General features: G+C 56.3%; 4 protein-coding genes across 6 annotated transcripts; 2 read left to right on the top strand and 2 right to left on the bottom strand.

Moving 5' to 3' along the window:
* Nucleotides 1-4,628: 4,628 nt before the first annotated feature.
* ANTKMT (adenine nucleotide translocase lysine methyltransferase) lies at nucleotides 4,629-6,402 on the top strand. Of its 2 annotated transcripts, XM_028518173.2 has the most exons (5): nucleotides 4,633-5,097; nucleotides 5,464-5,568; nucleotides 5,654-5,794; nucleotides 6,007-6,057; nucleotides 6,149-6,402. In XM_028518173.2, the coding sequence occupies exons 1-5, from the start codon at nucleotides 4,936-4,938 to the stop codon at nucleotides 6,368-6,370; spliced, it is 681 nt and encodes a 226-aa protein (XP_028373974.1). In that variant the 5' UTR covers nucleotides 4,633-4,935; the 3' UTR covers nucleotides 6,371-6,402. The 2 variants fall into 2 exon arrangements, with proteins under 2 accessions (XP_035877019.1, XP_028373974.1); XM_036021126.1 differs by lacking the exon at nucleotides 6,007-6,057 and having other exon boundaries at nucleotides 4,629-5,097.
* Nucleotides 6,403-6,486: 84 nt separating this feature from the next.
* CCDC78 (coiled-coil domain containing 78) lies at nucleotides 6,487-10,329 on the bottom strand. Its single transcript, XM_036021119.1, has 14 exons — nucleotides 10,167-10,329; nucleotides 9,810-9,929; nucleotides 9,639-9,725; nucleotides 9,261-9,413; nucleotides 9,109-9,165; nucleotides 8,919-8,986; nucleotides 8,735-8,813; nucleotides 8,503-8,628; nucleotides 8,119-8,309; nucleotides 7,880-8,051; nucleotides 7,648-7,733; nucleotides 6,909-6,975; nucleotides 6,729-6,829; nucleotides 6,487-6,629 (listed from the first exon to the last, which is right to left on the bottom strand). Exons 1-14 carry the CDS (start codon nucleotides 10,224-10,226, stop codon nucleotides 6,518-6,520), a joined length of 1,479 nt encoding a protein of 492 aa, XP_035877012.1. The 5' UTR covers nucleotides 10,227-10,329; the 3' UTR covers nucleotides 6,487-6,517.
* Nucleotides 10,330-10,432: 103 nt separating this feature from the next.
* On the top strand, nucleotides 10,433-13,772 carry HAGHL (hydroxyacylglutathione hydrolase like). Its single transcript, XM_036020093.1, is given in 5 exon segments — nucleotides 10,433-11,472; nucleotides 11,853-11,916; nucleotides 12,007-12,178; nucleotides 12,180-12,523; nucleotides 13,165-13,772. Coding segments are annotated over 5 exon segments (828 nt in total). The 5' UTR covers nucleotides 10,433-11,364; the 3' UTR covers nucleotides 13,305-13,772.
* Nucleotides 13,773-14,007: 235 nt separating this feature from the next.
* Nucleotides 14,008-22,162, bottom strand: CIAO3 (cytosolic iron-sulfur assembly component 3). 2 transcript variants are annotated; one of them, XM_028528723.2, is made up of 11 exons: nucleotides 22,017-22,162; nucleotides 20,513-20,608; nucleotides 18,936-19,079; nucleotides 18,478-18,610; nucleotides 17,808-17,942; nucleotides 17,387-17,505; nucleotides 17,046-17,175; nucleotides 16,283-16,355; nucleotides 15,725-15,862; nucleotides 15,060-15,217; nucleotides 14,008-14,908 (listed from the first exon to the last, which is right to left on the bottom strand). In XM_028528723.2, exons 1-11 carry the CDS (start codon nucleotides 22,080-22,082, stop codon nucleotides 14,670-14,672), a joined length of 1,431 nt encoding a protein of 476 aa, XP_028384524.1. In that variant the 5' UTR covers nucleotides 22,083-22,162; the 3' UTR covers nucleotides 14,008-14,669. The 2 variants fall into 2 exon arrangements, with proteins under 2 accessions (XP_028384524.1, XP_035877013.1); XM_036021120.1 differs by lacking the exon at nucleotides 15,725-15,862 and having other exon boundaries at nucleotides 22,017-22,143.
* Between the last annotated feature and the right edge of the window lie 403 nt (nucleotides 22,163-22,565).

Below are 22,565 nucleotides of genomic sequence, written 5' to 3'. Positions count from 1 at the left end.
CAAAGAAAGAGACAAGTGCTATGCAAGACTTCCCCAGCCTAGAGTCTAGGACACACCTTTTCTGGGGAGGGCACAGTGACAGCCCCAAGGGGCTCTAAGGATACTCTAAGCCAGGTGAGGCTGGCTCTCCTCCCCAGGGCTAAGGTCTTGGGAGCAGGGCACCTCAGTTTCCTGCCACTCAGGGACACCTATCTTTCAGGACTGGTGGTGGCTGGGACATAGTACTGGCAAGCGCAGGAGGCGCTCTGCCCTTGGGAGGTAGGGGCAAGGGTCTTGGGTGTGGCCGGTGTCTGGAGCAGTCTGTGTCCCTGCTGGGGTTCCCAGGCCAGGTCCTGTGTTCAGACAAGCCCCTGACATTCATGGCCATTTGGCCTCAGGGTGGGGTGAAGAGGAGATCCCAGCTCTACCACTTGATCTGGGGCTCTGTCCCCCCAGTTGTCTCTCCTACCCCCAGGCTTTGTCAGGCCACCTCTGGGAACTCATCTTTTTGTTGTTGATGTTGTCTGGAGAAGAGAATGGTTTCCCTGACTCTTGGTTCTCTCTGTCCAACCGCCACAGCTGGGCCAGTGGCCAACAGCCCTCACGTCCAGCCTCCTCCCACCACACGCACAGAGAGCCAACATCTGTCTTCCTGTGTCTGCTCAATCTTCCTCACATCAGCTCCCTCCTCCCTGCCCCTTGGCTGAGTTCCAACTTCCCCGGCCGCTCTCCCGCAAACACCAGCATATCCTCTCTTTCCTGCCTACTTGGGTTAATGGCCTCCAACCGTGAGAGGGAGCCCAAAGGGTGTTCTCCCTTCAGCTGCTCCTACTCCTAGGCTTGGCTGGATTTTGGGGTCCTCTGATTGGCAGAGCCCCCACCAGCCTCCCAGAGACAGCTGTATGGGGCCTGGCTGTGACTCAGGGTAGTCAGGCCTGGATGTTACCCACCCCCAGTGAGCCCAATTCCTGCTGTCAACCTTAAAATAACTTTTACCAGCAAAAAAAAAAAAAAAGAGTTTATTTGGGAATAGCAGAGGAAGTGCAATTTTGGGCATACACTCCATGGTGAGCCACAGGCAAGTTAGGAGAACAAAGGAAGATGTTATTTTATAGAGAAAAAGAAGGAAGTTGGGAGATGCCATTATAAGCAATGGATCATTGGAAGAGAGCAAGGATTCAGGGTGGTGGTGGCTTCTCATTGGTTGGGTTGTTGCTGGGTAAGGAGAAAACTCTTCCTACTGCTGGAGTGGTAAAGTAGGCTTCTCCTTGCAGTCTGCAGCATGCAGTAACTGCAGGTCGGTGTCCCGTGCAAAGCTTCCTGACTTGATTTTATGAGGTTTCCTTTATTCACCTTTACATTTTCCACTTTGATCAAGACCTTTCTGAAAGCACCACTGACCAGTTTTCTCACAGTTAGCAGTTTAGTTCCTCTGTGTCAGGAAGGACCTTTCCTGGTTGTCATGCTCCATGTAGGAGGAAAAGTATACAGAGATTGGAAATGTTTGAGGTCACGTTTGAGTGACAAGGAAGGTTAGGAGGAAGGATGCTCAGGCATTCCCATCTAAAGTCTATCTTATCAGGGGTCACAAGTGCTGCAGACCATCTCAAAGCATTGAGCCTGCATCATTTAGTGCATCCTTTCTGCCGAAGCTTGACAGGCAGCAGGTACCATGTTTGAAAAGTATACAAAAAAAATGAGCAGAATAAAATCCAGTTTGTATAATGGTCCCTAAGTCAGGAGCTCAAGCCTGAGGTAATCAGCTATAAAGGCCAGAGGACCATGGAGAACCTGGTGAAATTTGTTGTAACCAATGGGCTCGTTCCCTAATTCTGTGTGATTGGGTTTCTACTTCTGAAGAATGTATCCGTGTGCCGTAGATGGTGTTTGCTATTGCAAACTGAAATGTGGTTCTTTTCAATGGACATAATTAGACTTTTGCAACATTGTGGTGTATGTGTCTCCTTTTATCAGCTGTGGATCAAAAGAGGCAGGGGCTAGTCCTGGCTGGCTAGCTCAGTGGATTGAGCGTGGGCTGGGAACCAAAGTGTCCCAGGTTCAATTCCCAGCCAGGGTACATTCCTGGGTTGCAGGCCAGAACCCCCAGCAACCGCACATTGATGTCTCTCTCCCTCTCTCTCTCCCTCTCTCTCTCTCTCTCTCTCTCTCTCTCTCCCTCCCTCCCTCCCTTCCCTCTCTAAAAATAAATAAATAAAATCTTAAAAAAAAAAAAAAGAGGCAGGGGCTAGATGAATCAGGCACCCCGTGGCGCTCTTGGAGGGTGAGAGCTTATGAGTTCCCAAAGTGGGTGGATCTGAGATTTAGAAGGACCAATGGCAACGTTTTGGCCAAGGTTTTGGAGGGTTTCCACAAATTTTGCCCATTGAGTGTTGATGATGCTGTTGGTTCAACTAGTCCTGAGGACTGAGGATGATTAGCAAAAATTCTATAGTACTGGCCAAAAAGCACAGTCTTGCCATATTTGACCAGTAAAACTGGTTCCCTGGTCTCCGTGGAGCTCAGGAGGAGTCCCCCAGGTAGGGATGATGTCTTTCCCCCCAGTAGGCACTGAAGAGGCATGTAGCTTGTCAACTTGGGAGGGCTTTGACCCAACAGGAAAACACAAATCATTACCACAACATACTTGTCCCCACAAGATGGGGGTAGATGAATAAAGGCCGTTTGCCAACTCTTAAATGTTCCACTGGACAATTTAAAAATAGCTGGGGGTGGCCCTGGCCTGTGCTGCTGGGTTGGAGAGTTGTCTCATAGACCAAAAGGTCACGAGTTTGATTCCCAGTCAGGACACATACCCAGGTTGCAGGTTTGGTCCTTGGTTGGGGAACATCTGAGAAGGCAACCAGCTGATGTCTCTCTCTCCACTACCTTTTTCTCCCTTCATCTCTCAAAAACAATGAAAAAAAAATATCGGGTGGGAATGAATGAATGAATGAATAAATAAATAAAATGTCCAGGGGTGGTGTGGGCACTTTTCTATGGATTTTTTGGGGGGCAGGTGGGGCAAGAAAAGTAGGTGCTTTTTGCAGCCTTCTTGACCTCTTCACCCCAGGACTGGTTTATAAGGCTGGTCAGATCCCCAGTCGACCAGCGCTGCAGTGTATGCATGACAGTCGGTAATGGGGGTTTAGAGATTCTGGCAGGAGTGGGGGAAAGCCAGAGTGATTTTTTTTCAAACCAACAGTTATTAGAGTTCCAATATTTTTCCTTCTCTGGAGCCAATTTTAGAGCATTGCTAGTCAGTTTTTCTTCTCATTTAAAAATTTTTTAAAATTTCTTTTACAGAGAGGGGGAGAGAAACATCAATTTGTTGTGCCAATTATACCTTCATTGGTTGATTCTTGTATGTGCCCTGACTGGGGATTGAACTTGCAACCTTGGTGTATTGGGATAACATAACTGAGTTACCTGGCCAGGGTATTACTCAACCTTTTTGAATTATCATTTGGGGGAACGTCCCTTTGGACCATCAGCAAGGTGGTTTCCTTTAGCCTCCAGGGACTCAGGTTTGGAATGTACAGGTATAAGAGCAAGGCAGCTGGTAGGAGTATGGCATCTAATAGGTTTTGGACTTCAGAGCTATTTTGAATTGTATCCCCATTAGAGGTAAGGAAATCTTGAGGTTTCCATAGCATTCCAAGGTCATGAGCAACCCTAAAGGCATAGTGGCTATTGGCATAAGTTTTGTGGTTTTGCTCTTGGCTAGAACACAAGCCAGAGCAAATGTATAATTCATCCTGCTGGGCAGAGGTAGCCAGAGGCCAAGGTGCTGCCTTGATAACTTGAAAAGTAGTTACAGTAGCATACCCAGCCCAATATTTACCGTGTAAATAAGAACCAGCAGTAAACCAGGCAAAATCTACACTGGTCGAAGGAACCACCTATAAGTTATCATGGGGTGTCAAAAGGTCCTGAGGGCTTTTACTAGTGAAGGAAGGGATAATAGCCCCATCAAGATTAAGACAGTGAGAAAGCTATGAGACAGTTACAAGAAGATCTGTCAGCAGGAGGATTTCACAGGTGAGACAACCGGCAGAAACATTGTGATGAGAATGCAGGAGGGCCTCTAGTGGGGCCCTGGGGGAGAGATCCCATGATGATTCTAGTGGACTGAACTAAAAGATCCGTGGCAGGTTCCTGACCGGTGCGGCTCAGTTGGTTGGGTGATGTTCCTCAAAGCGAGAAAGGTCACCGATTCCGTTTGATCCGAGCACATGCCTGGGTTGTGAGTTCTGTTCATGGTAGAGCACTCGTGAGAGGTGGCAGATCTATGTCTCTCACATCCATGTTTCTCTCTTACTCCCTTCCCCTCTCTCTAAAAATAAAGTCTTTTTAAAAAATAAAATGACACTGGCTGTACTTTTTAAAAAAATAAAAGGATTCTGAGGCAAGAGGGTTATCCTTGTGTTCACAGGGTTTTAGCTGCTGGCTGTAGAACCCTGTGGGGTGATGGCGTTCACGATGGTCTAGGGAAGTGATTTTCGATCTTTTTCATCTCACGTAGTTTAGCAAATAAACTACTTGCTAAAATTCTATGGCACACCAAAAATATATTTTTCCCCATCTGACAGAAGAATAGGTATAGTTTTGATTCATTCACACAGACAGGTATTGTGTTGGCTGTTGTCATTTTTTAGACAATCTAAGGGAAAAGAGGTCAGTGCCCCGGACTAAATAGTCAGGTATTGCATCTTTTAAACATTCTTGCGGCACACGGGTTGAAAATCGCTGCTTTAGGGTGAGTGCCACACGGGATCCTGGGCCCAGGCGGAGCGGAATGCTCAGGGACCAGCCGCCACCGCCTGCGCTCCGCCCCGCCCCCCGGCCCGGGCCTGGGCCCGGCCTTAGCCTTGGCGCAGCCACTTCCGGCGGGCGTCGTTGCTGGTGTGTGTGGGGTCTCGGACCTCGGGAAGGATAACAGCAGCGTGTTCCGCGGCCATGGAGCAGGACGACCCGGCCGAGGCGCTGACCGAGCTGCGTGAGAGGCGACTGGGTCCGTTTGAACTGCTGCAGGTGGCGGCAGGCTCGGGCCTGGCCGCCTACGCCGTGTGGGCGCTGCTACTGCAGCCCGGCTTCCGCCGGGTGCCGCTGCGGCTACAGGTGAGGGGCAGGACCTAAGGCGCCGGGCCTACGGAGGGACGACTCAGGGCAGACCAACAAGAGTAGTTGCCTGCGGCGGTGAGGGCCCCAGGCTCGGACCAGTGGGCGGGGCCAAGTCTGGGGGCGGGGCCCAAACTGAGGCTCCTAGACCCGTAATGGTGGAGCCGGGAAGGTGCTGCATTTAAGGGCCAGCCTGGTTGTGGGTTGGGACCTGTTTTGGGTGGGGCAGAACAACCCATTCAAAGAAAGGAGCCCAGGAGGCAGGCTCTGTCCTGCGACCAGTGAGATTTAGGTTTGGGATCAGAGATGTGAAGAGCCTGAGTGGCTCATGGACTCTAGCCCTCTAAGCCACGTCTCGGTGCCCAGGTGCCCTATGTTGGGGCAAGTGTGAGGCAGGTGGAGCATACGTTATCGCTGCTGCGAGGCCGTTCTGGAAAGCTGGTGGACCTGGGCTCTGGAGATGGCAGGATTGTAAGTAGAGGGATTGGGGGGGGGTTGGACCTTCCTCACAACGCACCTCTCCACCTTCGGGTTCTGATACTGGCGGTGCCCGCAGGTACTGGCGGCCCACAGATGCGGTCTCCGCCCAGCTGTGGGCTATGAGCTAAACCCATGGCTGGTGGGGCTGGCAAGGCTGTATGCCTGGAGGGCAGGCTGTGCTGGCAGCGTCTGCTACCACCGTGAGGACCTCTGGAAGGTAACTTGGGGAGTCCTGTACCTCTTCAGACACCACACTTGATCTCCACTCTTCCAGTTCTGGCTTGGCTACCCTGCTGAGAGCCCCAGATGCCCCTCCCTCCTGGGTGGGCAGGGGGCAGACACTCAGAAGTTGAGGTAACCCCATGCCTGTCAGAACGCTTTCAGGGCTGGAGTGCCGTCCCCTACTGGGGTGACCTTTTCTTCCTACAGGTGAGCCTGAGGGACTGCCACAATGTGTCTGTGTTCCTGGCCCCCAGTGTGGTAGGTCTGGGGGTTGCCATGCCCAGGGGGAGCTGGGAGGGGACAGCTGTGTTCTGCCCGGCCCACCCTACTCTTCTGCTCTCTCCTACAGCTCCCACTGCTGGAGAAAAAGCTGCAGGCAGAACTGCCTGAGGGGGCCCGTGTGGTGTCAGGACGCTTCCCTCTCCCCACCTGGCAGCCTGTGGCTGTGGTTGGTGAGGGCGTGGACCGTGTCTGGGCCTATGACATCCATAGTGGTGGGCCAGCTGGTCAGGCTGCCCCTGCACCCAGTCCTGCCTCGGTCCCTAGGGCCCCTGATCCTCAGGCTGGCTGACCATGTGGACACAATAAAGACTCAGTGGGCTCTACCCTGACTCTTATTGTGTGGAGGGTTGGATCACAGGACTTCCCAAGGTGGGGCTGTTGCGGGGATTCCATGCTGGCTGGGAGGAGCTGTGCTCCAAGTTTATCTGATGACCGGCTAGCGGCTGCGGGTCCTGGGGCGCTGAGGCTTGGCTGGAGGCATGGCCCCCACTTTCTGGGTGTCTCCTGAACCCACCATCTTCCTTAGCCTCAGGATCTCCTTCTTGTACCTGCTCGGAAGGACTAAGTTTAGTCCCCTGCCTGGCTGTGAACAGACCCCGCCTCTGGTGTTCGGGGCCCATCCCCATCCCACTTTTCCCAGAGCGTACCTTCCTAAGTGCTGGTCCACATACTCCTGAAGCTCAGAAAGTTGCTCCTCGGCCTTGGTGGCTCGGACTAGCAGTTGTGCCCGCTCCCGTTCCAGCTCTGCCTGGCATAGAGGGGCATAAGCCATGAGCCAGGACAGACTATGAAGAAGCATCCTTGGCCAGGCCTTGCCCACACTCTACCTGAGTGTCACGGTAGAAGTTCTGGAGCTTTTGGTAGATCTGGGCCCAGGATGCAGCTTCCAGGCTCCTGCGAGCCAAAAGTGGGGTAGACACAAGGGCTGGTGTAGTCCTGGGAGCTGACTAGTGACCCTGCTCAAGTAGAGGCACCTAGATCCTCAAGGCACCTAGATCCCCTGCTGGGGGCTAGTTTAGGACAGCATGGGCCCACCCTGCCAGCATGGGAGCCATCTGCGCTTGGGGGGCAGGGCAGCCGGGCCAAAAGAACCCACTGGCCATGTCCAGGGACAGTTAAGCCACAGCCCAGCTTGGAAAGTGACCCCAGTGTTTTTAAGGATGCTGATGGAGGGCCTTCCCCTGTGCTGGGGGTTCATTTCTCAAAACCCCGGGAGACGGGCCCACATAAGCCCCTGCTCACTGCACAGCTGGAAGCATAGAGGCCCAGGGGCGAGGGCCATGAGGGGCACCGGGTAGCCTGCTGCTGCCCTGTCCTGTGGGGTCAACTGGAACATCTTTTCTAGGGCTTTCTCTAACCCATTCAAGGTCAGCCCCTCTCCTGTCACCCCATGCATTTGGTTTTTCTGTGACTATTAGTGTCTCCCATACAGACTGAGACCTGAGGGCACAGACCTACCACCTTGTTCACTGCTGCAACCAGAACCCCACCCCGCAGTGCAGAGTTGGTAGGATAAATGAGTTACCCCCTTGCAGGTTGCCCCCACACCCACATCAGGGCACTCACTGTGGCTCTGATGTGCTCCCCGGGGAGGCTTCGTCAGGTCCTTTCTGTGGGAACAAGAGCAGCATCTTGAGGCCTCTGGAATAAGGCTGCATGATAGGGATTCTCAGTCAGCTGAACAAGGTGGGCTGCCCACAGGCCCTGGGGTGGGGGCTCTGCGTAGCCGAGGATGGGCCCCCACTGGGTTCTGGGCTGTGTGCCCCAAGGCCAGTGTGGGGCAGCGGGGAGGGCTGACCTGGACTTGGAGCTTCTGGAACTGTGTCTCCAGCCTTGTCTGATCCTTCTGAAGGTGGCCAGGCTCAGTGACCAGGGGCAGGGGCAGTGGCTCCAGGTCTGAGGTAACCGCATCAGAGGTAGCCTTGGGGATCCCAGGTGCCCCATGTAGGTCCGCCAGCACCTGCTGCACACTGAAACACATAGGAGGTCATGTAGAGCCACCCTGCCCCATATTCACATCTCAGGGGAGGGGCCTACCTGTGGGCACCTAGCAGCTCCTCATGTCTCCGGCTCACATCTGCCAGGCGCTTGCGGTAGATGCGAGCAGCCCGGGCCAGCTGTTGCTCACGGCTGTGGTGTGCTGCTCGGATGTCCTCCAGAGTGGTCTCCAGGAATGTCTGAAGGGCTCCTCCAGCTGTTGGTGCCTGGTTTGCACCATCTGCATACTCCTGGAGGAGGTGGGGTGGGGCCTGGGCTTGGTAGGGTCCATACTGCTCCCCTCTAGCTCTGTGGAGGCCCTGCAGTTCAGCAGTGGAGGCCCAGGGAGCCCCTGAAGCAGCCCAGCAAACCCAGGCCAGGCTTGGGCTTCCCTGGACCCAGGGCCCACCCACCCACAATAGGGCCATCCTGCACAGGGCTCACCACCAGGGCTCGGGCACAGCGCTGCAGCCGGACAGTGTACTCCTCATTCAGCCTCTTGAGTTGCAGCTGTAGCCGGCCATTTTCGGCCTCAGCCTGGCGGAGTTGGCCTTGGCAGGTGGACAACGCCTGGGGAACAGAGGCAGCCCTGAATCTATACTCCTTGAGGTAGACCTCTGCTAAGTTTGTAGGACCCCTTCCCCTGGGTCTCAAAGTGGGTACGGCTGGGCCTCACCACAGCTTGTACAGCCAGTCGCTGCCCAGCTATTCTGACCTCCTCTTGGGCTCCCTGCAGCTGCCGGCCCAGGGCTGACCTGCAGACATGGATGTGAGGCTCAGTCGGCTTCAGGGTAGAGGACTCCCTCTGCCCCTTGGGAAGAGCTGCTCCGTGCACTGTGACAGGTAAGGTGGCCACTCACACGTGCCTCTCCAGTGCTTGCTGCCTGATCCTATGCTGCTCCAGCAGCCACTTCACTTCTCCTTGCAGCTGCAGAGTACACAGGACTGGCTGCATGAGACTCCAAGCTCTGGGTCCCCTGCGCTGCCCCACCCATCCTTGGGCTGAGAGAAACCTGGACAGATCCCTGGGTGAGGTGGCTGCATACTCACGCCATTTCCTAGCTTCTGCAGCTCATTTGCAGGGGGCTGGGAGTCCTCAGGCTTTGCCTGTATGGGAGAGTGGGTCCTAGCCTCACTGTACCCCTGCTGCATCCCTATTTGGCTCCCACCCAACCAGGCCCTCCACACACTCAAGTGGTGACCTGCAGGATGTGGTGGTTGCCATGTCCCTGACCCTTGGCCTTTTGCTCAAGCTCCTGTGCAAATGCCTGGAGGTGCTCTGGACCAGCCTCTGCTGAGGCTGCATGGTCTCCATGCAGCTCCAGCTCCAGCACCCGGCTCTCCAGCCGCAGGACCTGTGGATAACCAGGGTGAGCAGGTGCGCCTGCCTGCTGGGCCAAATCAACATCCACTTGGGCATACACGGACATACAATACGTGCAGGACATTCAGGGACTCATACTGTGTGAGTTCCCTGTCACATGGGGCATACATGCCCCCTGCCCCCAACAGCACTGGTCCTGTGTATGCACCCCCCAGCGCTCTCAGGCTGGCGCATGTGGGCACACATCAGCACCCACCTCACTCTTCAGCTCAAAGATTTCAGCCTCGTGCTGCACCTGAAGACGATGCGTTGTGATCTGCATGTCAACCAGCTCCTTGGAGATCTGTGGGTGGCCAGGGTGAGAAGTGGTACCTGTACGATCCTGTGGGTATGCTGCCTCCTAGCTCCTCAGGGCTCCCACACTCACCTGCAGCTGGTGCTCCTCACTCAGCTCTAGATCTGATGGAAGCTCTGTCTTAAGACTGGTGGCCCAGGCTGGGGCATCTCCAGGGACTCCTGGCAGCCAGCCCTCAGCCAGGGGTAGAACCTGGGGAGGAACCACCACCCATCCCCAGGTGGGTCTCAGGCCTTGGCTGTGGCCTCCACTCCTGTGGAGCTAGAGCCATCCACTCCCACACACCTAGCATAGCAGAGGTGGGGAAACCAGGCCCATAGCCAAGATTAGGGTCAGGACACGGGTACTCGCACCCCTCCTGGCCCCTGAGGGGGTCAGGGAGGAACCCCAACCCCATGAAAGAAGCAGCAGTGTCTTGGGAGGACTCACATTCTCAATGGCCTGAGATGGGACCCCTAGCTTGGGGCCTGGGGCTGCTGCGCGCTCCATAGGTAAAGGGAATTGTGGCTGCCAGGAGCCCAGTGCAGCCTTGCCTACTGGTCTGTTGCTGCGACAAGGTGTCTTGTGTTGCCAAGGTCCCTGTTGGTCGCCAGGAGTCTCCTGCCTACTAACACACACACACACACACACACACACACACAGGCAGACAGGGTGTTCAGTGGTTGGGGAGGTGGGAAGAACTCTCAGCAATCCATTTTTTTCCCTGGCTTCAGTTTCCTCACCTAAGAAATGCAGACGTTCCATTTATCTGGGGCGCGGATGAAAGAAACCAGGGGTGCTTGAAAACGCCCAGCCTGGGCAGCTGTGGGACAGTGCTCACGAAAAGGACCTTCCTCTGCTGTTCCTGTTACCCTACAATATGGGGTCGCATATTCATTAGAAGCCTTTTGTGTGCATTCCGGGGGTGGCTGAGCTCTGGGATGGGCAGACGGTAGACGAACAAATTGGACAGATCCCCGCATCCCCTAGTCTGAGGGAAGGAGCTCCCTGCTAGGAGCAAAGCCGGGTGGTGTGGGGCCTGTTCGCAGTGGCAGAGCTGAACAGTGTGCTCTGTCCAGGTCCCGTGACCAGTGCCGAAGTCCGCCTCTGTCAGGCGCCCTTCATGCTGTCCGCAAGCCCGCAAGCTGGCTGATGCAGCTGGAGCGGTTTAAGTGGGCGGCGGGGGAAGGGAGCTGTCCGGGACTGGGATCCCACAGCCGATGGAGGCGTCGGGAGGGCGGGGCAAGCCTTGGTAGGGGCAGGGCCCGTTGGAGGCGGCCTGGCTCGCCAGGTCCCAGATTTAGGCTGGGGTGGGGCTGGGGAGAAGGCGTGGCAGAGATGACAAACTCGGGGCGTGGCCCAAGGGGCGCAGGGTCTGCAGCGAGAAGTGGCGTGACCAAGGGCAAGAGTCCACAGCTGCGGGTCAGCTGAACCAGGCGTGAGGGATTCCACGCGGGCCCTCCCAGGAATCCCTGGGGCAGGGAGCAGGTCTCCTCTTCTGGCCCCTAGTGTGTGTTATGCTTGTGGAGCTGACCCATACAGCACCCAGCCCTGCCTAAATTCGGGAGAGGGAAGCCCCACCCTGAGGAAGAAGCCAGGAAGGCTGTGGGCCTGTTTTGGAGGAGGCACGGCGTGGCTGAGCTCTGCAATGCTGAACGTCAAGGCCATCCCTGTGCTTGAGGACAACTACATGTACCTAATCATCAAGGAGCACACACGGTTGGCTGTGGCCAAGGACATGACGATGCTCAAGAGGGTGAGGGTAGGAGGTGGGCCCAGGCATCTTGGGCAGCAACTGGCCAGACAGTGCCCCTTCAAAGAGGCTCCCCACCTGACCACCCACCCTGGTTGGAGCAGAGCCTTCCTCTGCTCTCTAATCTGTGGTTGTTTTGCATTTAGGTTTCCTTGATAGTACCTTGGGTCTCCCCTGGGGTTAAAACCACTCTTACCTTCTTTTTTCCTTATTCTGGTGCCTAACTGTTCCATACACACTGGGAGCTTAGTAATTAATTGCTAGACCTCCCCCCGTACAGCATAACGGCCTGCCTGGGGGACTGTGCACACCAGACCTTGAGCCCCAATATGGGCTAGGGGCACCTGGAGTATTTGCAACTCCTTAACTCCCATTCCTCTCAGCAGCTGGAGATTGTGGGCTGGAAGGGGGTATCATTGACCACCATACTGACCATTCACCATCACTGTTGAGTGTGGTTGGGGTGGGCTGAGGCCCAAGGGTGTTGGTCTCACTCCACCCTAGCCACTGTGTGATTCTGCTCCCACCTGTCTGCAGGGACCAGGAGCAAGGACATGCAGAGATGGAGTTATCTGTGGCCTGGGCTGGTGCTGGACGCCAATGAACACATCTGTGCGCTGACCTACAGGCTGGAACATGGTGAGAAATTCCCCATGAGCACGTGCCTTGGAGGGCCAGAAGGGTGCCGGGTCTGCCCACCTAACCCACCCACCCATCTGTGGCAGTTTGGTGCCATTCTGTGTGCTGCCTCCTGAGGCCCAGCCAACCTCCAGCTACCTGAGCTACTTCCTGTGGGAAGACAAGTGTCCCCGACCTGCCTGTCCTCTTCTCCAATACAGGTGCCCTGCATCCACCTGCTCCAGCTTCTCTGACCCATCTCCCTCCAACTGGCACCTAGAGAGAACGGCTCAGCAGATGTACCAGAGCCTGGCAGAGACCCTGGGCACCCTGCCCCAAGAGAGTGAGTGGCCCGTCCCCTCTCCTTTCTTGGGGTCTAGCCTCCTAGCACAACCCACAGGTTGTGCACCTAACTTGTGCCAGGAGGACAGGGCAGGCTAGGTGTGGTGATGGGTGCACAGGAGGGTGCTGGGGACTGGGGATGGGCCTGGACAGGCCAGCCAGGGTGAGTGCCCGTCCCCTATCTGCCTGTGGCAGTGTTGTGTCCCCCACATGTCTCCTTTCTCCAGAAGGTGTTACTTTTTGAAAAGTTTTTCTGTTTTTGATTCTAGAGAGAGGGGAAGGGAGGAAGAGAGGAACACTGAACACTGCACGCACCCTGACTGGGGACCAAACCCGAAACCCAGGCATGTGCTCTGACTGGGAATTGAACCCACAACCTTTTGGTTTGCAGGATGACACCCAACTGAGCTGCCCCGGCCAGGTGTCCTGTGGCTATGAGAACACACTGGCAACCTTGAGTCTGTGGGGCCCTGCAATGTCCACGTGAAAGTAAAGCTGTCAGGAGCCAAGGCACAGCCACTTCTCCCCTCCCAGTGGTGAGAGCTGGAGGATGGTGGGGACCCAGCAGCAGCACTGCAGGGTCACCCAGGGTGACCAGACCTGGCTTAGCCTGGGGTATCCTGGGGTGGAGGCTCCCATTGGTGTGCGGAAGGGTTGGGGTCTTGGACAGGGAGTGGGGCAGCCTGTTGGACCGGCTCATGAGTGGCTGCCCTCAAGGGCCAGCCTGGGGCTGAGGCAGGTTGGCTGGTGCTCTCAGACAAGGCCATAGCAAGGACCTGCAGTTATACTCGAAGAGGGGTGGGGATGACATGCCCTCAGTGCCATCCCCTCTGGGGGAGGAGCTCCTCCACGACCCTTTTCGGAGGCTGGTGTGAGCCCAGTGTCCCGGGCCTCCCTGTGGGGCAGGCTAGGAGCGTATGGCAAGGCCTGAGCTAGTGTGCCCTGGGAGGTCCTGTGCTCTCCCCAGGGGCTGCCCCTCAGAGCCAGCTGACTCAGCCAGCCCACAGTTTGTGGGGACTCCCTGGCAGTCATTTGGACATGGAGGGACGTGTCGGGGGACCCATGTTATCAGGCTGACTGGCATTGGGGAGAAGCTGCTCGATAAGTGTCTTTTGCCAGCACCTGCCCAGTAGTTCCCTTTGAGCTGCCACGGCACCCTGTCTCCCGGCAGAGGAGCCTGCGAAGACGCACTGGGAAGGTGGCCTCAGCTGAGGTCCTGGAGGTGCGCTGCAAGGAGCGGGCAGGCTTTGACCAGCAGGCTGAACCACGGCAGCCGCAGTCCCAGGCCCTCTTGGTGATGCAGAAGGGTGGCCCTGAACACACCGTGATCAAAGCGAGTCCCTCGTGGACCTGCTATAGAGCCAGGTAGTAGGTCCCAGCCCCACCCAACTGGCTGCCCGGCCTCGGAGGGTGGGCACTGTGGTACTTCCTGGTGGTGGGCCCATGGGTCCCTCTCTGTGGTGCACTTAAGCCCTAAGACCTGAGTGTTTGGGGGAAAAGTCTAGCAAAGTGCATTGGGCTGTTGAACTTTAAAGCTTTGAAAGGCCCTTTTCATTGTTGGCAGAAGCTTTTAGAGCAAAGCTGTTTTCAGAGGGAGGCCTGTTTATTACAGGTGGAGCTCAGTAGGGGCGGGCCTGACAGGCAGGGCTCATCTTCTCTGCCTCCCTTCCCCGCCCTGGTAAGTGGGGGTCCAGTTGTGAAGAACTGAGGCTCTTTGGCTCCAGGGGCCACAGCTTCCTCAACACAAACACCTGGTTCCAGTGGAACCACCAGGTGGAGTGGGCACCGTGTCCCCAGCACGGGTGTCATAGGCTGTGCACCCCTCCCTGCCAGAGTCCTTGGCCGCCAAGTGCAGTAGGGCTCCCCGTGCTGGGCTGCATGCTGGACCAGCCAGGCGGGTCTGGCTTATCTTTACCCCAGCTTCAGGAGAAATCTAGAAATGGGGGAGAGGAACCCCAGTTTCCCTCATGGGACTGGCTGAAACCGCCACACACTTGGGTCACCACAACCAGGAAGAGCAGGGCGCTGCTCGTGGACGTGGGCCTGTGGCGAGGTCCCGGCGCCCTGTGGAAACGCTGGCCTACACCGGGGGGTCCGGGCAAGCGCAGGCTGGACATCACCTCCACAGGCTGTAGGCCCAGAGGCCCGTCTCCGTGTGGGCTCTAGCACATCCTCGCAGCTCCCCTCGCATTTTAGAGGTGAACCCCGGGGTCTCGGGGTCCTGGCTACGGTGAGCACTCCTACCACCTGATGCTGAGGCCGGAGCTGGCCTTCTCCACCGCGTGGTAGCTCGTGTGCAACAGAGAGCCGGTCCGCTCCGAGCCCTCGCCATGCAGCCAGTGCTGGTACAGCTCCTGGACCCCGGGCACGTCCTCTGGCGCCTCCGTCCTGACCATGCTGTACAGCCTCTCCACGTGCTGGAAAAGCTCCTTACTGGGCATCTCAGGGGCCTTGAGCTGGCCTCCGCCATTCAAGCAACCTGTGGCAGAGCAGGATGGGTGAGGGCATGGTCATGGGAAGGGCATTCGCATGCCAGGGGTCAGGGCCCCACATGTACCCCTCCTGCCCTTCAGGATGTTCCCAGAAGGGGCCCCTGTACTGTCTGTGCAGAGTGGGCCTGTTAGGAATACCTGAGGGGCAGGCCATGACCTCCACATAGTGGTAAGGGCAGCGCCCTCGCTTGAGCTTCTGCACCAGGTTCTGGATGTTTCGAAAGCCATAGGCTGCAGCAAAGTGCAGCAGGACTCGGCCTTCCCTCTCTAGCGTCACCTCCTGGAAATCCTTGTTCCTGGAGGGCAGAGACAGCACTTGTCCCCACCCCCACAGCTGCGGCTGCGGACCTTACCAGCTCCCCGGGGGAGGGCAGTGACGGGGAGGGAGGGAGGGCAGAAAGCTGAATTCCACAAGTTGGCAGGTGACTCCACCCCCAGGCTCGGTGTCCTGGTTTGTACAATGGCAACCCCGCTCCCCAAGAATGGCTGTGCAGCGTGGTGAGTTCAGAGCCCTCACCTCCCTCTGTGGGACAGGAGGTCCCAGTGGGACATCCTGTACTGGGCACACCACCCTGCCACCACTCGCCCCTTGGGGTTCTGGACTGCTATGGGCAGGGGTCACCAACCTCTACAATGGGAAGACCAAGGCCCAGAAAGCCCATTCAGGCAAGCTGGAGGGGGGACCAGCCCCTATCCAGTGCCGCGGGATCTGCACCACACCAGTGCACTGTCTTCCACCACGCCCACATCAGCAAGGGGACCCAGGGCTTACGATGCTCCCAACTGCAGCCTTTCCCACTGACCTCAGGGGTCTGTAGGTGACCTTATCTACGTGGATTCCAAAGAGCTCTTGGGCTGCATGCCGGAACACGTGCTCCAGGTAGCCCCCGGAGCCCCCACCTCTATGGCTGGTGGGCTCCTGGGCAGACGTGCTGCTGTACCTGGGGAAGAGAGTAAGGCCCTAGGTGGCAGTGGGGCTGTTACCTGCTGAGGCTTCCAGGTGGCCTCTGTCTCTCATGGTTGAGTGGTAAGGAGTCATGGACCCCTGGGAGCTTTGTTGGTGTATCAAGAGGTGGGAGAGGACCGGCCCCTTCCATTGAGTCACCTGTACCTGGTGACCTCAGACCTATATCAAGTTGAGGTCAGCTTCGATGGTGACTGCCTCTGTGGACACTGAGACAGACCCCCAGGGCAGGCGTGGAACCCATCAGAAGGAAGCTCTGGTGGGAGGAGGTAGGGAGAGGACATTGCCCATCACTGTGTGCTGCAGCTGCCTGCCAGGACACCTGTGACCCCAGTGTCGAGAGGGCCCTGACACCCCACGCAGGTTCCTCCCTTCTACTGCACAGGCAGTGACTTACAGACTGTCCAGGGGGGCTGGCTCCAGTTCTGCTAATGAGACTCCTTCTTCTTCCAGCAGCTTGAAGACCTCTCCTGTGGTGGAACCACAGCACAGATGCTCATAAGCTGGGATCTCAGCAAAAACCAAGAATGTCACAGGACACCGTGTTATCTGCCTGCCTCACAGCCTGTAATTTGGTACTTGAGGCCTGATGTCCACTCCCTGGCTTGTGGGCAGAAGACAAACCCGGCCACAGGGGTGAGGGGGAAGGTACACTTCGGAAGACCTCAGGGGACCTGCCGTGCTGCCCTGGGACCGCACCCACCCCACGGTGACTTGGCAGAGTCCGACGACCTGTTCCCAGGAGCTCCTACAGCGGTGCGCCATCACATCTGGGCATGTGCTCACGCATGTAGCCCTTCCTCTGACTCAGCTCTCCAGCATTTACTTTTCTGGGTTTTTTTTTTAAGCATTTGGAGATTCTGTGGGGCTGCTTCACTCAGAAATGGGGAAAACGACGTGAGCCAGAAGGGCTGACAAAACTCTCTACCCATCCCCTTGCAGACTATTTTAGAGCAAACACTAGTGCTGAGAGCGCTGTGTGCTTCGGGTCCCTGAGACTAGACAGCTGCAAATGCCAACCAGGCTCCGAGGGAGGGCCCCTGCCTTGCACCAAGCCTCGAGGCACTCTGCACAGGGGATGGCCGCTCCGGCCAGAGCTGTTCCCTGGCTGTGGGGACCACAGCTGGAGGTGCAGGGACTCAGGGTGGCAGGACCCACACCTGTTGTGATGACACAGTCCACATCTCGCGTCTGGTGTTCCTGGCGGAAAAAGTCGGGCCTGGATGCCTCTAGCTTTTTGTCGTAGCAGGGCATCACCGTCACGTGGTAGATCTTGTCGGGGGTCACATGCTGCACAGAGAGATGTGGAAACATGGAGTCACTGCCTGGTCCCAGCAGTAAAGGGGTCCCGTTAGGGTGACACAGGTTGACGTTGCAGGCATGGCCTGAAACAGCCAGGGAGTGACATGAGTCTGTCAGTGGGTTCTGGGACACTGCAGGTCTTGGCTCATCTTTCAAGACAATGCCACTGAATCATTCAGGGCTGGACTGTCCCTGTTACCTGCTGCTGGGCGAAGAAGTCCTTGACCAGGGAGCCCATGACCTGCTGTGGGGACCTGGCGGTGCTAATGTAGGGGATGATGGCGCTCCCGTGGGTCTTCTCTGCATAGCAGATCCAGCCTAAAGCCAACACAGAACAAATGGGGGTGGCTCATAAGTCACCTCTCACTGTTGGCTGTGACATGACATTCTGGGGGCGGACTGATTTGTACAAGGAGTCCCTCCCACTAAAGAACATCTCTACTCTGTTATTTCTAGCACCCATGTGATTACTGTCTTGGGGACCTGAAATGACTACAGGTGACTCTCAGAGTAGCTCCTTCTGCTAAAGGAACCATCCTAGGCTGGCAGAACCCTCTCACCCCCACCCAGCATTCCCACTACCCACGTCCAGCTAACGTGCTGTCAGCATGTGCGCATACCTGGGCAGGCGGAAGTCAGCACGGGCAGGGCGTGCTTGGAGTCGGCCTGTGCTCGGAATCGCCGCACAAACTCTCGCTGGCTCTCCAGGAGACTGAAGTTCCTCGAGAAGGCAGTATCGAACACATAGTGCGCCCCTGGAAGGCAAGCACCCCTCTGAGCCCCATGAAGGATGGCCTAAGTGTGAGGTGCTGCTGAGCATGCTGCCGGCAGCAGGGGCCTTGCCTTGCACAGTGGCCACAGAAAGCATGCTGTTCTAGTGTCACAGGACACGCTGATGCTGTGGACAGCCTGTGCCGCTGCCTGGGAGACTTGCGTGTGACAACTGGCTTCATTTGCCTAGGACTTTGGTCTGCATCGGGCTTACCCCACGTCCTCCCCATACACGTTCAACCTGAGCCGGGCCTGGGAAACGTGCCTTGATAATGATAATTCAGAAGCAATACAAAAAGTGGGGGAATCTAAGAAATGGGAGACTGCAAAGTCAGGCTTTTTCTTAATGGTACTGCTTCCAAACATCAAGCAAAAACTTCAAGCTGAAGTCAAACTCAAAATAGAGTTTGTGACATGTTTAAGTTCCGTGACTCGGAGGTGTGAAGAGCCCTCCCCACCCCACCCCGCCAGTGCCTCCGCATTCCGCCCTGCAGCTTGCACCCAAAGTTCCTCACCTACCTAGTTTTTTAAAGAACGCAGTCAACTTCCTGGCAGTGTCTGTAGGATTCAGCTGAAATCTCACAGCCAGGGATGCTCTGGACTGGGGCGAGACGGAAATGACAACCAGCCTCTGCTGACCAGGCGCTGCTGTCTGCAAAGCAAAGGATGCACTGCTCACTGTGCATTTCACACGGATTCTCAGTGGGCCAGGAGTGGCGAGAGCAGCCTCAGCTCCATCAGGGTGTCATCTTTGTGTACGTAGGACCCGAAGTTTAGGGTCCGATATTTCACTGTCGGAATACTGATGAGTAACTCTCTGAGAGCCCATGGACTAGACTTAAAAATGCAGGGGTGGGGGGTACCTGGAGATGCAGGACAAATAGCACCAGGGAGGAGCTGCCCCCGACAGCAGGGATGAAGGTTGCTGCGGCTGATGTTGCATTATAGTGGAGTCTCAAAGACTGCCCGCTGCTTACCTTGTTGGCATCTAGAATCTTCCGCAGCTCCTCATGGCTCTGCTGAGTGATGAGCACAGTCTCTGCCGAGGTGACACAGCCACTGCATGCCAGGCAGTCATCCAGTGAGATTCTGGCCTTCTCCAGCTTCCGCGTCCCACCGTCCTGGAAGCACAAGAACCTGGTCAGCAGAGGGCCCGTCCACATGAGGAAACCGAGCTCTCAGGATAACAGGGCCTACGGGACCCTACGCAACACCACAGCCAACACGGCAGTTGGCTGGCTTTGTGTGCGGCTAAATTGTCAAAGGTTACATATTCCAGGAGTACTCACACACATTCTAGAATTAAATAGCACCATCAAATTCTGACTTTGGTACAAACTCAGCTGGAGGCCTGTGACCCTCCACAGAGATCTGGAGGAGTTGCTGGTCCCCAGGCTGTACTCCTGGGGCTGTGAGGACAGAAAAATGCCAAAGGCAGGCTCTGAAAGGGGAAGAGAAAGGCAAGGGAGAGGAGGGAGGAAGAAGGACAGAGGGCAGAGGGAGGAGGTGGTGGAACCTGTGTCCGTGGGCTTTGCCCACCCGGCACCGGCACCGGCGTCAAGGAGGAACACAGCAGACAGCAACAAGTCAGACTCTACCAAGCAGACAGAGCTTCGAGTTTGGGTTAAGCCTCCAGACTGAAATGTAGCGACTTTTCTTAGATGTAGATGATCCCAGCTGAGCCCCTTTACTCCTGCAAAAGCAGGAGTGATCTGAACCCAGGCCAGGTGAGCTACAGGGCTGACAATATGATCAGAGAGCTGAGAAGACTGAAATTCCCAGCCAGGCTCACAGGCCTGCACTTTTCACAAAACCACATAATTTGAGCTGAGTGGCTATTTGATTTCCCGCCAAATGAGGCACTGCTGCTCTGGACAGCGGGGCACACTGGCACCCCTGCCTCAGTTGGGTCCCTTCATTCGTGGGACCCCTCCTGAGGTGTCTCTTCCCTAAAAAGGACCCAGTACCCCGTGCTGCGACAGGCTTGGGCGGGAGCCCTATTGTGCTGCTGGCTCACCCTCTTGCACCAAGCGAATAGCCAGCTCTCTCCCTGTAAATCCTTGGTCCATACTGTCTGTCCCCACCAGGAGTCACCCTGGGGCTCTTTCCCCTGCTCATAAGGGTTCCTGGGCCAGGGGCAGTCCATGGGATGACACAGATGTGCTTGAAAGTCCAAATGGCAGATAGGTGGGGTGAATTTTAACAACATTAGTTCAGGATTTTGTCATTGCTAATTATACCCTAAGCAGGTATTCACTAAGAACAAGCAGTCTGAACTGGAAAATCTTATGCAATTAGAACTCAGAAACGGAGACATGGAAAGACGGGAACCACCATCTCTGCAAAAAGGGCCTCCTGTGCAGAACAAATCAAGCTCCATGTTCAGCTTCTATTGTGTCCGGCCCCTCCCGTACCTGCTCTCTCAGGCTTCCTGAAAGTCAGTGAGTTTGACCCGTGACAGAGGGCTAGCAGACGTGGAAGGTCTCACAGCCACTGTACTTGTGACTGGACAGAACGGTGAAAGGACTTTCAGATCACCTGAGCTGGAACCTACCTGACTGACTTGGAAGTAACTCCCATCATCTTCGATGTGGATCTTCGCCACGCCACTTCCCAGCTTCTTATCTATCTTCACAGGCTTGATGCAGTCCTATACCAGAAAGACACCCCAAACCAGGCCTGAGTGGGCAGAGTATCCTAAAGAAGAGGGGTGGCCTGCTTACACCCTGGGCACATATTCTGATACCCTGCTTGCATTGAGGGTCGCTGCAGCTCAGAGTCAGATGAAGACTGGTGCTGCCTTGGCTGGTGTGGCTCAGTTGGTTGGGCGTCGTCTCGCAAACCAAAAGGTCTTAGGTTTAACTGCCAGTCAGGGCACATGCCTAGGTTGTGGGTTCGGTTCCCAGTAGGGGCGCATATAAGAGGCAACCTGTCAATGTTTCCCTTCTTCTCTCCCTTCCCCTCTCTCTAAAATCAGTAAACATGTCTTTAGGTGAGGATAGAAAATGAAAGAAAGAAAGACTGGTGCTAAGTGGGTCTGTATTCTAACCTGTCAGCACACACCTGCCAACTTTGACCTTTACCCTTCTTACTGTAAACAGGAGGCATGGCCACCCCCCCAGACAGCCAGTGGCCAGTGTTAATTGGCTACTGAGAGGAAGCCTAGGAGTTGGCAAGAATGCTTTGCTTGAACTTCACCTCCCTGCCTAGTGCCCCAGAAAGAAAGTTCATCTCTCTCCTCACCTTCCTGTCTGATTCATCATTACTAGGAGAGCCTCATTGACCTTGGTCTTTCTAAACACGACCAGCCCCAGAAAGGCCTGGCAGGAGGCCTGTCCCAGCTCATCCCTGTTCAGGGGTGTTACACTCACCCTCTTCCTGGGACTCAACTATGGCCCTCACAGCCCTGGGCCTGCACAACTGGAGGCAACTGATGGGCAGCTGCCTGACTCCTTTAGGAGCAAGCTCTGTCCTCCAGAAAGACAGCAATGCCAGTGACCACACACCCTAACATTTACTGGGCAATCACGTGCGAGATTCCAACGGACCAGCTTCCCTGCTCTGACAACTGGCATGGGATGTCTTGCCTGTTTACACGTTAGAAAAGGGCTCAGACAAGCTAGGCAGGGTCTTCCCAACCCCAATCCAGAGCCCACCACTATCCAGCTGATGACTCTGGCGGCAACTGCCTGGCATCCTCAGGCTTCCGTGTACCCATCCGTGAAGGGGGACACCGTGCTCCCCTAACCTGGTCGTCCTGAGGGCATCATAACTGGCTCCTACTTGTCTCATTAGGCTGTGTAGGATGGCAAACCTCCGACCCCAAACCCGTGGACTTGGCCTAGAGCACAGGAACCCAGTGGGGGCACCACCCTCTCGAAACTGGCTTCGGTTTCCCAGTTGGCAGGAAGCTGGCCAGAGGGCCAGAGGCCCTAGGGGCACAGGCCGGGGTTTCCGGGTCCCTATCCCATTTCTCAGGGGGACAAACTGAGACGGGATGGGGCTACCACTTCCTCTAAATCCCCCCGCACGTATGCCGCCCACCTGGGCCGCCCCACCTGAGACGGCCCGATGAAGTCATCCAGGTCCGTCAGCTGCAGGGCCCCGCTGAAGGGCGACGCCATGGTGGCCACACTACCGTCCGGCTCTACGCGCGGGGATCGCCAAACAACGCAAAACCATTGGGTAGTTCCGCCACACTGCCGGAAAGCGCCCCCGCTAGGCGCATGCGCGTATGGCCCCCTGAGCGGGTGCCTGGAGGGCGCGCGCCCCCTGCCGACGGACTCAATCCAGCTGTGGAGCCGAGTTCCTACCCTACACCTTGTCAGCCTACCGGGCAGCGACTGAAGGGACTGCGTGGACACGAATGACATCTCCCTCACTCACCCAGGGCTCACCCGCCAGCCAGGTGCACGGCCACGGGGTCTCCAACCCCGGGAGCTGGTGGAGGCACGCTTCTGGTGTTCCTGCTCTCACATACGACTGTAGCCCAAGAACCCAGAAGGGCTCCTGTCACACCAGGGTGACATTACTGAAGAAAATGAAAGTGACAGTGATAGGGAGCGGTTCCTGACAACTCTGCGGCTCACGCGTGGCTTCCACACCAT

The sequence above is a fragment of the Phyllostomus discolor genome, chromosome 3, assembly GCF_004126475.2.
Source record: "Phyllostomus discolor isolate MPI-MPIP mPhyDis1 chromosome 3, mPhyDis1.pri.v3, whole genome shotgun sequence".
NCBI classification, from domain to species: domain Eukaryota; kingdom Metazoa; phylum Chordata; class Mammalia; order Chiroptera; family Phyllostomidae; genus Phyllostomus; species Phyllostomus discolor.
This window is presented reverse-complemented; position numbering and strand designations above follow the sequence as displayed.